This window comes from Dendrobates tinctorius, unplaced genomic scaffold, assembly GCF_039654945.1.
Source record: "Dendrobates tinctorius isolate UK_male_01 unplaced genomic scaffold, ASM3965494v1 ptg000538l, whole genome shotgun sequence".
NCBI lineage: Eukaryota > Metazoa > Chordata > Amphibia > Anura > Dendrobatidae > Dendrobates > Dendrobates tinctorius.
Genome location: NW_027362197.1, coordinates 208,705 through 222,868, shown reverse-complemented (window position 1 = coordinate 222,868; position 14,164 = coordinate 208,705). Strand labels below are relative to the sequence as shown.

At 51.9% G+C, this 14,164-nt stretch overlaps 1 protein-coding gene across 2 annotated transcripts in view; it reads left to right on the top strand.

The window, feature by feature from the left end:
* LOC141078350 (adhesion G-protein coupled receptor G1-like) overlaps window positions 1-13,195 on the top strand; it is a 65,003-nt gene extending 51,808 nt beyond the window's left edge. For both annotated transcript variants that reach the window (XM_073565087.1, XM_073565086.1), the window contains 5 exons: window positions 161-279; window positions 431-696; window positions 770-878; window positions 954-1,222; window positions 12,731-13,195. In XM_073565087.1, coding sequence (XP_073421188.1) covers window positions 161-279; window positions 431-696; window positions 770-878; window positions 954-1,222; window positions 12,731-12,876 — 909 coding nt within the window. In that variant the 3' untranslated portion in view covers window positions 12,877-13,195. The remainder of the gene's footprint in view (window positions 1-160; window positions 280-430; window positions 697-769; window positions 879-953; window positions 1,223-12,730) is intronic.
* Window positions 13,196-14,164: the final 969 nt, after the last annotated feature.

Genomic DNA, 14,164 nt, shown 5'->3' with positions numbered 1-14,164 from the left:
ACCCCCACAAACCCGCAAACCCTACACCACTCGGACCCCCACAAACCCTACACCACTCGGACCCCCACAAACCCTACACCACCCGGACCCCCATAAACCCTACACCACCCGGACCCCCACAAACCCTTCCTAACCCCCGCTAAGCTGTGTTGTCGTTTAGCGCCCTCCTGAGTTGATCTCTGAGCTTCATCTGGTGTCGCTGTCGGTCCTGACATTTGCCGGATGCAGCGTCTCCGCTCTCTCCTGCCTCTTCACCGTCATCTGGATCTTCTGTTCCAGGTATAGGGTGCTGCCCGCTGACTTGTTGATGTGTTACCTGCATGTGTGCTGCGCGCTGACGTGTTGAGTGCTGACGTGTTTCACGCCTGTGTGCTGCACGTTGACGTGTTACATGTGTGCAGTGTAGGAGTGTCACACTTTTTCTGGGCAGGAAAGTGCTGGGGAACCCCACGTTGCAGATCCACGTGAACCTGCTGGTGGCCGTGCTGCTCTTGGACCTGAGCTTCATTCTGAGCGCCGTGTTGGGAGCTCTGCAGGAGCACAGCCTCTGTGTTGGCTCTGCAGCTGTTCTGCACCTTGCTCTGCTCTGCACTTTCTCCTGGATGGCCATTGAAGGCTTCAATCTCTACCGTCTGGTGGTGAAGGTGTTCCTGGCCTCCGCGGTCACCACCGTACGTCTGGCCCTGGTGGGCTGGGGTGAGTCCTGGCTTGTGTTGTCCAGTATGTGTTGGTCCGGGGCAGATGCTGAACCTTGTGGTGTCTTTGGCAGGGGTCCCGCTCCTCATTGTGGCCATGGTGATGGTGATGGATCTGGAGAGTTACGGTGTTTATCACCTCCAGGTGGAGCGATCAACGTCCCCTAACTCCACCGCCACCATGTGAGTTCTTCCGGTCATCGTCGTGGCCGACTCGTCCTCGGACTCTCACTTGATTTGTGCTCTGTTTTCTCGCAGTTGTTGGCTGACGAAGCCGATCGTCCACCAGGTGCTGAACCTGAGCTTCTGTGCCGCCATCCTCCTGTTTAATGCCTGTATGATGGTGGCCATGACCCGCCGCGTCCTGAGACTGTCTGCACACACGCGGGCAGAGAAGAACCGCCATTGTGTCACACTGCTTGGGCTCAGCTGCATGTTGGGGCTGCCATGGGCTCTGGCCTTCTTCTCCTACGGAGCCCTGTATCTGGCGGCCCAGTATCTGTTCAGCATCCTGAACGCCCTGCAAGGTGAGCCATCAATCCCCGTCACCACAGGTCAGGCACACCTTGTGTTTGGTGGCACGAGACCGCCCCACGTGTTGGAGGCCATGGGTAAGATGTGTGACCGCCCCATGTGAGGCCACGGGTGAGATGAGTGACTGCTCCACGTGATCGAGACCTCGGGTGAGACGTGTGACTGCCCCACGTGATGGAGGCCACGGTTGAGACGTGTGACTGCTCCACGTAACGGAGGTCACTGGTCAAACGTGTGATGTGTGTGTGTGTGTGTGTGTGTATATATATGTACACACACCCACACACAGGTCTAGAAATCTTTGGATGGTGTCACAAGTTTTGACATTTTAGCCGTTTACCAGAACACATTCCAGATCCGGTCCTATCACCAATCTGGGCATAAAGTGCCAACTTTCAGCTTCACTCTGAGTGATTCACATCCTGATGGGAGGACGGGTTCAGGAATTACAACTCTGTAATATGGAGCTGCCTCTTATTAAGTGGACCAGAAGTAATTGGACAATTATCTCAGACCCTCATACATGAGCTGCATGGGCTTTTCCCTCATTATTCCATCATTAAGCAGGTAAAAGTCAATTTATTGCATAACCCAAAAGGCAATCACTAGGTATTCATAGTAACCATCGTGGGTATTGAACACTGCCTTCAATTCATCGCCCTCTTTGATGATTGTGCAGCAACTAATAGAATGGTATTTAACAGGGAGAAGTGCAAGATTCTACATCTGGGCAAGAAAATCGAAAATTCAAAAATTACATCTATAGAATGAGAGGAATAGAACTAAGCAATGGCACGTGTGAAACAGACTTGGATATACTAATAGATCACAGACTGCACTTGAGTTAACAGTGTGATGCAGCAGCAAAAAAGGCAAATGCAATTCTAGGATGTATTAACAGAAGGATACAGTCTAGATCAGTCCAGATTTCAGGCCGTCATTGCTGCAAAGCCTCACACCGATGGAGACCAGCAATGGTGACGTCCATGACCTCCAGACTTCAGGCCGTCATAGTACAAAGGATTCTCTTAGAAGAGTTAAACATGGACATTTTATTCATGAGAAAGTGAATTTGTCCAATTACTCCTGAGCCCCTAATATGAGGAGGACTTGTAGTACAGTGGCTGCCGTTCCTAAGCGTTTCACAGGAGGTTTCAGGATTAATTAAAGGGGTTGAACAGAAAGTCTCCACTTCAATTGCCAAATAGCGGCATGCAGAGCTGTAATCACTAGGATTCACTACTGGGCCTGACTGTATGTGTATGTATATATATAATTATACACTGTGTGGGATAATCAGCAAGCTGCGTGTCTGCTGTATATATACCACAGTATACCCAGCACACTGGGTTATCGTCCGCCTGCGTGTCTGCTGTATATATACTGTGCGGGGTTATCGGCCGTCTGCGTGTCTGCTGTATATATACCACAGTATACCCAGCACACTGGGTTATTGTCCGCCTGCGTGTCTGCTGTATATATACTGTGCGGGGTTATCTGCCGTCTGTATTTCTGCTGTATATATACTGTGCGGGGTTATCGGCCGTCTGCGTGTCTGCTGTATATATACTATGCGGGGTTATCGGCCGTCTGCGTGTCTGCTGTATATATACCACAGTATACCCAGCACACTGGGTTATTGTCCGCCTGCGTGTCTGCTGTATATATACTGTGCGGGGTTATCTGCCGTCTGTATTTCTGCTGTATATATACTGTGCGGGGTTATCGGCCGTCTGCGTGTCTGCTGTATATATACTATGCGGGGTTATCGGCCGTCTGCGTGTCTGCTGTATATATACCACAGTATACCCAGCACACTGGGTTATTGTCCGCCTGCGTGTCTGCTGTATATATACTGTGCGGGGTTATCGGCCGTCTGCGTGTCTGCTGTATATATACTGTGCGGGGTTATCGGCCGTCTGCGTGTCTGCTGTATATATACTGTGCGGGGTTATCGGCTGTCTGCGTGTCTGATGTATATATACTGTGCAGGGTTATCTGCCGTCTGTATGTCTGCTGTATATATACTGTGCGGGGTTATCAGCCGTCTGCGTGTCTGCTGTATATATACTGTGCGGGGTTATCGGCCGTCTGCGTGTCTGCTGTATATACTGTATACTGTGCGGGGTTATCGGCCGTCTGCATTTCTGCTGTGTATATACTGTGCGGGGTTATCGGCCGTCTGCATTTCTGCCGTGTATATACTGTGCGGGGTTATCGGCCGTCTGCATGTCTGATGTATATATACTGTGCGGGGTTATCGACCGTCTGCTGTATATATACTGTGCGGGGTTATCGGCCGTCTGCGTGTCTGCTGTATATATATACTGTGCGGGGTTATCGGCCGTCTGCATGTCTGATGTGTATATATACTGTGCGGGGTTATCAGCCGTCTGCTGTATATATACTGTGCGGGGTTATCGGCCGTCTGCATTTCTGCTGTGTATATACTGTGCGGGATTATCAGCCGTCTGCATGTCTGATGTATATATACTGTGCAGGATTATCGGCCGTCTGCGTGTCTGCTGTATATATACTGTGCGGGGTTATCGGCCGTCTGCGTGTCTGCTGTATATATACTGTGCGGGGTTATCGGCCGTCTGCATGTCTGCTGTATATATACTGTGCGGGGTTATCGGCTGTCTGCGTGTCTGCTGTATATATACTGTGCGGGGTTATCAGCCGTCTGCTGTATATATACTGTGCGGGGTTATCGGCCGTCTGCTGTATATATACTGTGCGGGGTTATCGGCCGTCTGCGTGTCTGATGTATATATACTGTGCGGGGTTATCGGCCGTCTGCGTGTCTGCTGTATATATACTGTGCGGGGTTATCGGCCGTCTGCGTGTCAGCTGTATATATACTGTGCGGGGTTATCGGCCGTCTGCGTGTCTGCTGTATATATACTGTCCGGGTTTATCGGCCGTCTGCGTGTCTGCTGTATATATACTGTGCGGGCTTATCGTCCGTCTGCGTGTCTGCTGTATATATACTGTGCGGGGTTATCGGCCGTCTGCATTTCTGCTGTGTATATACTGTACAGGATTATCGACCGTCTGCATGTCTGCTGTATATATACTGTGCGGGGTTATCGGCCGTCTTCGTGTCAGCTGTATATATACTGTGCGGGGTTATCGGCCGTCTGCGTGTCTGCTGTGTATATATACTGTGTGGGGTTATCGGCCGTCTGCGTGTCTGCTGTGTATATATACTGTGCGGGGTTGTCGGCCGTCTGCGTGTCTGCTGTGTATATACTGTGCGGGGTTATCGGACGTCTGCGTGTCAGCTGTATATATACTGTGCGGGGTTATCGGCCGTCTGCGTGTCTGCTGTATATATACTGTGCGGGGTTATCGGCCGTCTGCGTGTCAGCTGTATATATACTGTATACTGTGTGGGGTTATCGGCCGTCTGCGTGTCTGCTGTATATATACTGTGCGGGGTTATCGGCCGTCTGCGTGTCTGCTGTGTATATACTGTATACTGTGTGGGGTTATCGGCCGTCTGCGTGTCTGCTGTGTATATACTGTGTGGGGTTATCGGCCGTCTGCGCGTCTGCTGTATATATACTGTGCGGGGTTATCGGCCGTCTGCATTTCTGCTGTGTATATACTGTGCGGGGTTATCGGCCGTCCGCATGTCTGATGTGTGTATATATACTGTGCGGGGTTATCGGCCTTTTGCTGTATATATACTGTGCGGGGTTATCGGCCGTCTGCATTTCTGCTGTGTATATACTGTGCGGGGTTATCGGCCGTCTGCATGTCTGATGTGTATATATACTGTGCGGGATTATCGGCCGTCTGCATGTCTGCTGTATATATACTGTGTGGGGTTATCGGCCGTCTGCGTGTCTGATGTATATATACTGTGCGGGGTTATCGGCCGTCTGCGTGTCTGCTGTATATATACTGTGCGGGGTTATCGGCCGTCTGCATGTCTGATGTGTATATATACTGTGCGGGATTATCGGCCGTCTGCATGTCTGATGTATATATACTGTGCGGGGTTATCGGCCGTCTGCGTGTCTGCTGCATATATACTGTGCGGGGTTATCGGCCGTCTGCGTGTCTGCTGTATATATACTGTGCGGGGTTATCGGCCGTCTGCATTTCTGCTGTGTATATACTGTGCGGGATTATCGGCCATCTGCATGTCTGATGTATATATACTGTGCGGGGTTATCGGCCGTCTGCTGTATATATACTGTGCGGGCTTATCGGCCGTCTGCGTGTCTGATGTATATATACTGTGCGGGGTTATCGGCCGTCTGCGTGTCTGCTGTATATATACTGTGCGGGGTTATCGGCCGTCTGCGTGTCTGATGTATATATACTGTGCGGGGTTATCGGCCGTCTGCGTGTCTGCTGTATATATACTGTGCGGGGTTATCGGCCGTCTGCGTGTCAGCTGTATATATACTGTGCGGGGTTATCGGCCGTCTGCGTGTCTGCTGTATATATACTGTGCGGGGTTATCGGCCGTCTGCGTGTCTGCTGTATATATACTGTCCGGGGTTATCGGCCGTCTGCGTGTCTGCTGTATATATACTGTCCGGGGTTATCGGCCGTCTGCATGTCTGCTGTATATATACTGTGCGGGGTTATCGGCTGTCTGCGTATCTGCTGTATATACTGTGCGGGGTTATCGGCCGTCTGCGTGTCTGCTGTATATATACTGTGCGGGCTTATCGGCCGTCTGCGTGTCTGCTGTATATATACTGTGCGGGCTTATCGGCCGTCTGCGTGTCTGCTGTATATATACTGTGCGGGCTTATCGGCCGTCTGCGTGTCTGCTGTATATATACTGTGCGGGGTTATCGGCCGTCTGCATTTCTGCTGTGTATATACTGTGCGGGATTATCGGCCGTCTGCATGTCTGCTGTATATATACTGTGCGGGGTTATCGGCCGTCTGCGTGTCTGATGTATATATACTGTGCGGGGTTATCGGCCGTCTGCGTTTCTGCTGTATATATACTGTGCGGGGTTATCGGCTGTCTGCGTGTCAGCTGTATATATACTGTGAGGGGTTATCGGCCGTCTGCGTGTCTGCTGTGTATATATACTATGTGGGGTTATCGTCCGTCTGCGTGTCTGCTGTATATATACTATGTGGGGTTATCGTCCGTCTGCGTGTCTGCTGTATATATACTGTGCGGGGTTATCGGCCGTCTGCATTTCTGCTGTGTATATATACTGTGCGGGGTTATCGGCCGTCTGCGTGCCTGCTGTGTATATACTGTGCGGGGTTATCGGCCGTCTGCGTGTCAGCTGTATATATACTGTGCGGGGTTATCGACCGTCTGCGTGTCTGCTGTGTATATACTGTATACTGTGTGGGGTTATCGGCCGTCTGCGTGTCTGCTGTGTATATACTGTGTGGGGTTATCGGCCGTCTGCGTGTCAGCTGTATATATACTGTGCGGGGTTATCGGCCGTCTGCGTGTCTGCTGTGTATATACTGTATACTGTGTGGGGTTATCGGCCGTCTGCATTTCTGCTGTGTATATACTGTGCGGGGTTATCGGCCGTCTGTGTGTCTGATGTATATATACTGTGCGGGGTTATCGGCCGTCTGCTGTATATATACTGTGCGGGGTTATCGGCCGTCTGCTGTATATATACTGTGCGGGGTTATCGGCCGTCTGCATGTCTGATGTGTATATATACTGTGCGGGGTTATCTGCCGTCTGCTGTATATATACTGTGCGGGGTTATCGGCCGTCTGCATTTCTGCTGTGTGTGTATACTGTGCGGGGTTATCGGCCGTCTGCATGTCTGATGTGTATATACTGTGCGGGGTTATCGGCCGTCTGCTGTATATATACTGTGCGGGGTTATCGGCCGTCTGCATGTCTGATGTGTATATATACTGTGCGGGGTTATCGGCCGTCTGCATTTCTGCTGTGTATATACTGTGCGGGGTTATCGGCCGTCTGCATTTCTGCTGTGTATATACTGTGCGGGGTTATCGGCCGTCTGCATGTCTGATGTGTATATACTGTGCGGGGTTATCGGCTGTCTGCATGTCTGCTGTATATATACTGTGCGGGGTTATCGGCCGTCTGCATGTCTGATGTGTATATACTGTGCGGGGTTATCGGCCGTCTGCATGTCTGATGTGTATATACTGTGCGTGGTTATCAGCCGTCTGCTGTATATATACTGTGCTGGGTTATCGGCCGTCTGCGTGTCTGCTGTATATATACTGTGCGGGGTTATCGGCCGTCTGCGTGTCTGCTGTATATATACTGTGCGGGGTTATCGGCCGTCTGCGTGTCTGCTGTATATATACTGTCCGGGGTTATCGGCCGTCTGCGTGTCTGCTGTATATATACTGTCCGGGGTTATCGGCCGTCTGCATGTCTGCTGTATATATACTGTGCGGGGTTATCGGCTGTCTGCGTATCTGCTGTATATATACTGTGCGGGGTTATCGGCCGTCTGCGTATCTGCTGTATATATACTGTGCGGGCTTATCGGCCGATTGCGTGGCTGCTGTATATATACTGTGCGGGGATATCGGCCGTTTGCGTGGCTGCTGTATATATACTGCGCGGGGTTATCGGCCGTCTGCGTGTCCGCTGTATAGATACTGTCCGGGGTTATCGGCCGTCTGCGTGTCTGCTCTACATATACTGTGCGGGGTTATCGGCCGTCTGCATGTCTGCTGTATATACTGTGCGGGGTTATCGGCCGTTTGCGTGTCTGCTGTATATATATACTGTGCGGAGTTATCGGCCGTCTGCGCGTCTGCTGTATATATACTGTGCGGGCTTATCGGCCGTCTGCGTGTCTGCTGTATATATACTGTGCGGGGTTATTGGCCGTCTGCGTGTCTGCTGTATATATACTGTGCAGGGTTATCAGCCGTCTGCGTGTCTGCTGTATATATACTGTGCGGGGTGTTCGGCCGTCTGCGTGTCTGCTGTATATATACTGTCCGGGGTTATCGGCCGTCTGCATGTCTGCTGTATATATACTGTGCGGGGTTATCAGCCGTCTGCGTGTCTGCTGTATATATACTGTGCGGGGTTATCGGCCGTCTGCGTGTCTGCTGTATATATACTGTGTGGGGTTATCAGCCGTCTGCATGTCTGCTCTATGTATACTGTGCGGGGTTATCGGCCGTCTGCGTGTCTGCTGTATATATACTGTGCGGGGTTATCGGCCGTCTGCGTGTCTGCTGTATATATACTGTGCGGGGTTATCGGCCGTCTGCGTGGCTGCTGTATATATACTGTGCGGGGATATCGGCCGTTTGCGTGGCTGCTGTATATATACTGCGCGGGGATATCGGCCGTCTGCGTGTCCGCTGTATAGATACTGTCCGGGGTTATCGGCCGTCTGCGTGTCTGCTCTACATATACTGTGCGGGGTTATCGGCCGTCTGCATGTCTGCTGTATATACTGTGCGGGGTTATCGGCCGTTTGCGTGTCTGCTGTATATATATACTGTGCGGGGTTATCGGCCGTCTGCGTATCTGCTGTATATATACTGTGCGGGCTTATCGGCCGTTTGCGTGGCTGCTGTATATATACTGTGCGGGGATATCGGCCGTTTGCGTGGCTGCTGTATATATACTGCGCGGGGTTATCGGCTGTCTGCGTGTCCGCTGTATAGATACTGTCCGGGGTTATCGGCCGTCTGCGTGTCTGCTCTACATATACTGTGCGGGGTTATCGGCCGTCTGCGTGTCTGCTGTATATATACTGTGTGGGGTTATCAGCCATCTGCATGTCTGCTCTATGTATACTGTGCGGGGTTATCGGCCGTCTGCGTGTCTGCTGTATATATACTGTGCGGGGTTATCGGCCGTCTGCGTGTCTGCTGTATATATACTGTGCGGGGTTATCGGCCGTCTGCGTGTCTGCTGTATATATACTGTGCGGGGTTATTGGCCGTCTGCTGTATATATACTGTGCGGGGTTATCGGCCGTTTGCGTGTCTGCTGTATATATACTGTGCGGAGTTATCGGCCGTTTGCGTGTCTGCTGTATATATACTGTGCGGGCTTATCGGCCGTCTGCGTGTCTGCTGTATATATACTGTGCGGGGTTATCGGCCGTCTGCGTGTCTGCTGTATATATACTGTGCGGGGTTATCAGCCGTCTGCGTGTCTGCTGTATATATACTGTGCGGGGTTATCGGCCGTCTGCGTGTCTGCTGTATATATACTGTGCGGGGTTATCGGCCGTTTGCGTGTCTGATGTGTATGTACTGTGCGGGGTTATCAGCCGTCTGCATGTCTGCTCTATATATACTGTGCGGGGTTATCGGCCGTCTGCGTGTCTGCTGTATATATACTGTGTGGGCTTATCGGCCGTCTGCGTGTCTGCTGTATATATACTGTGCGGGGTTATCGGCCGTCTGCGTGTCTGCTCTATATATACTGTGCGGGGTTATCGGCCGTCTGCGTGTCTGCTCTATATATACTGTGCAGGGTTATCGGCCGTCTGCGTGTCTGCTGTATATATACTGTGCGGGCTTATCGGCCGTCTGCGTGTCTGCTGTATATATACTGTGCGGGGTTATCGGCCGTTTGCGTGGCTGCTGTATATATACTGTGCGGGGTTATCGGCCGTTTGCGTGGCTGCTGTATATATACTGCGCGGGGTTATCGGCCGTCTGCGTGTCCGCTGTATAGATACTGTCCGGGGTTATCGGCCGTCTGCGTGTCTGCTCTACATATACTGTGCGGGGTTATCGGCCGTCTGCATGTCTGCTGTATATACTGTGCGGGGTTATCGGCCGTTTGCGTGTCTGCTGTATATATATACTGTGCGGAGTTATCGGCCGTCTGCGCGTCTGCTGTATATATACTGTGCGGGCTTATCGGCCGTCTGCGTGTCTGCTGTATATATACTGTGCGGGGTTATTGGCCGTCTGCGTGTCTGCTGTATATATACTGTGCAGGGTTATCAGCCGTCTGCGTGTCTGCTGTATATATACTGTGCGGGGTGTTCGGCCGTCTGCGTGTCTGCTGTATATATACTGTCCGGGGTTATCGGCCGTCTGCATGTCTGCTGTATATATACTGTGCGGGGTTATGAGCCGTCTGCGTGTCTGCTGTATATATACTGTGCGGGGTTATCGGCCGTCTGCGTGTCTGCTGTATATATACTGTGTGGGGTTATCAGCCGTCTGCATGTCTGCTCTATGTATACTGTGCGGGGTTATCCGCCGTCTGCGTGTCTGCTGTATATATACTGTGCGGGGTTATCAGCCGTCTGCGTGTCTGCTGTATATATACTGTGCGGGGTTATCGGCCGTCTGCGTGTCTGCTGTATATATACTGTGCGGGGTTATTGGCCGTCTGCGTGTCTGCTGTATATATACTGTGCGGGGTTATCAGCCGTCTGCTGTATATATACTGTGCGGGGTTATCGGTCGTCTGCGTGTCTGCTGTATATATACTGTGCGGGGTTATCAGCCGTCTGCGTGTCTGCTGTATATATACTGTGCGGGGTTATCAGCCGTCTGCTGTATATATACTGTGCGGGGTTATCGGTCGTCTGCGTGTCTGCTGTATATATACTGTGCGGGGTTATCAGCCGTCTGCGTGTCTGCTGTATATATACTGTGCGGGGTTATCGGCCGTCTGCGTGTCTGCTGTATATATACTGTGCGGGGTTATTGGCCGTCTGCGTGTCTGCTGTATATATACTGTGCGGGGTTATCAGCCGTCTGCTGTATATATACTGTGCGGGGTTATCGGCCGTCTGCGTGTCTGCTGTATATATACTGTTCGGGGTTATCAGCCATCTGCGTGTCTGCTGTATATATACTGTGCGGGGTTATCAGCCGTCTGCATGTCTGGTTACGTTATCACTGATGGTCTCCGGTGCCATCAGCCCAGAAGATGAATCTTGAATAGAAGTCGCCACCGTGCGGCTTTTCTTCGAATTTCCCTGTGTGCAGAATTATTGACGACTAATGAGAAACATGAATTCTACGGGAGAATTAATAATAATTTTAATTTCTATATCGCTGACATATTCGGCAGCACTTTACAATTTTAGAGGGGTTTTGTAGAGACAATAAAGACATTGCAGAATAACCCATCACTCAAATACCAGGAGGAGCGCGGACCATGCTGCTGCAAGCTATGAATTGTTTCTTTCCATCTGTTACAGTGAGAATAAGTGTAACCCCCGTGACCTCGTACAGTGATGGCCCCCGTGTGGTAACCCCCGTGACCTCGTACAGTGATGGCCCCCGTGTGGTAACCCCCGAGCCCTCGTACAGTGATGGCCCCCGTGTAGTAACCCCCGAGCCCTCGTACAGTGATGACCCCCGTGTGGTAACCCCCGCGCCCTCGTACAGTGATGACCCCCGTGTGGTAACCCTCGAGCCCTCATTCAGTGATGACCCCCGTGTGGTAACCCCCGAGCCATCGTACAGTGATGGCCCCCGTGTAGTAACCCCCGAGCCCTCGTACAGTGATGGCCCCCGTGTAGCAACCCCCGAGCCCTCGTACAGTGATGGCCCCCGTGTGGTAACCCCCGAGCCATCGTACAGTGATGGCCTCCGTGTGGTAACCCAGTGCCCTCATGCAGTGATGGCCCCGTGTGGTAACCCCCAAACCCTCATACAGTGATGGCCACCGTGTGGTAACCCCCGAGCCCTCGTATAGTGATGACCCCCGTGTGGTAACCCCCGCGCCCTCATACAGTGATGGCCCCTGAGTGGTAACCCTTGAGCGTTAACTCTTGAGCCCTCGTACAGTCATGACCACCGTGTGGTAACCCCCAAACCCTTGTACAGTGATGGCCACCGTGTGGTAACCCCCGAGCCCTCGTACAGTGATGGCCACCGTGTGGTAACCCCCGAGCCCTTGTACAGTGATGGCCACCGTGTGGTAACCCTCGAGCCCTCGTACAGTGATGGCCACCGTGTGGTAACCTCCAAGCCCTCGTACAGTGATGACCCCCATGTGGTAACCCTTGAGCCTCCGTACAATGATGGCCACCATGTGGTAACCCCCGAGCCCTCGTACAGTGATAGCCCCTGTGTGGTGATGGCCCTGTGCAGCAGTAACCCCCTAGCCCCCATGCGGTGATGGCTGCATTGTGGTGGCGACTCCTGAGCCTCCGTGCATGATAGGCCCCGTGCGACGGTAACCCCCGAGGCCCAGTATTGTGGTAACGCCCAAGCCCCCATGTGGCTTCTGTGCAGTGGTAACCCCCGAGCCCTCGTGCAGTGATGGCTCCATACGGTGGTAACCCCCGAGGCACCATATGGTGATGGCTCCTGAGCCCCCGGGCGGTGGTAACCCCCAAGCGGTAATGGCCCTGTCTGGTAAGCACCAAGCCCTTGTGCGTGATGGGCCCTGTGCGGTGGTAACCCCCTGAACCCCATGTATTGAAGGCCCCCATGCAGTGATAACCAACTAGACCTCGTATGGTGCCAACCTTCCAGCTGACTGTATGGACAGTGAATGCCCGTAGGTGATGTTTTCTCCCAGTAATGGCCGCTCTGCCTTTTCCTCCCCTCAGGTCTCTTCATCTTCCTGTGGTATTGTGCTTTGTCGCAATCTCCTGCTAAGAAACAATCCCTCTCCTCGGACTGTACGAGCGCTACGCCAGCCTCCCCCCGAGCGGAGCAGACCCTCAGCAGCGACCACAAGAAACTCCTGGGATGATGGGGGTCAGCGGGTCCCTCCTGCCCCCTAGCCCCACCACACGCACTTTATGTGAATGGTAGCACTGGATCCATGGACGGGAGATCGGTGTCGCTTGTGTACCTGCTGGTCAGGTGTGGACTGGTGCACAGTGTGAGCTGTGGGGTTCCCCATTATATCATGGTGTTCTCACTGCCAGGACTCCCAGCTGCAGATGGAGCATTTGAGAGCCCCCCAGATGCCAGCAAAGCTCTAGATTTTCCATGTTTGTGGCCTTTTTACTTCTGATGATTGAAATATTTTCTTCTATTGTAACTTATAAAAGGAGATTCAAATCAAATGCCATTGTCACGCACAGTGTAGCAAAGACTAAGTGCAACATAAAGGGATAAGGGGACGGGAGCCCAAACACTAGGGGAGTTGCGACCCCTAGGTAGCTCTAACCTCACCCTGGCTGTCCTAAGAGTCTGTATATAGGGTCAGCACCGATTGCCGAGCAGGATACCTAATCCGTACCTGACCTTAGCAGTAAGCCCTGCTTAGGGAAGAACGGGGTGCTGCTGTTTGATCCCCACTATAACTAAAGACAGATGGGATAGACAAACAAGGGGAACACTTAACTTGAGTAGACTCAGAGAGAAATACAGCTCCAAGCCTCAACGGGGGAAAATAGAAATATCACCAGTAACTCCCAGCAGCAATCTGGGAGTCATAAACACCCAGGTCCAGGTGTGTCCATTAGAGTCGTGGGAAGGTTGCCACTGGATAATAGTCGGAAGGGCCAGGAAGAAGTCTGCAAAGCAAACTGCTGAGGCCTTCTGCAGCCAGATGCAGAACAACGGTGTGCAGCCTCTGACACACCCATGACAGCCATCCACATAACCGTCCACACTCTGCCGATTCAGCAACCCACCTCCCGTGAGAGCGCCTGCCAAGAAAGTGACGAGTGAAGTGAGAGCAGGTACCACATGTACAGGGCTGCAAGGACCACTGCCAATGAGTGCCGATAAATTACGTCTCTGTTCGCTTGTACAAGACATTAATAAGACCCAGGAGGGCACCACTCAACAGAAATAGGGGCACTCCTGCAATCAGTATAAATATAAACGGAATAAAATGTAGGAGAAAAGCTACTGACCCAAAACGCCGGGATCCCCAAAATAATAGAAATCTTCTGTGTGCCTAATGTATATTATTGTGGGGATCCCGGCTTTTTGGGTCAGTAGCTTTTCTCCTACATTTTATTCAGTCTCTGTTCACTTGTATAATCATTGGAATGACTGCGCCTTCTTGTATCTTCATGCTGGTG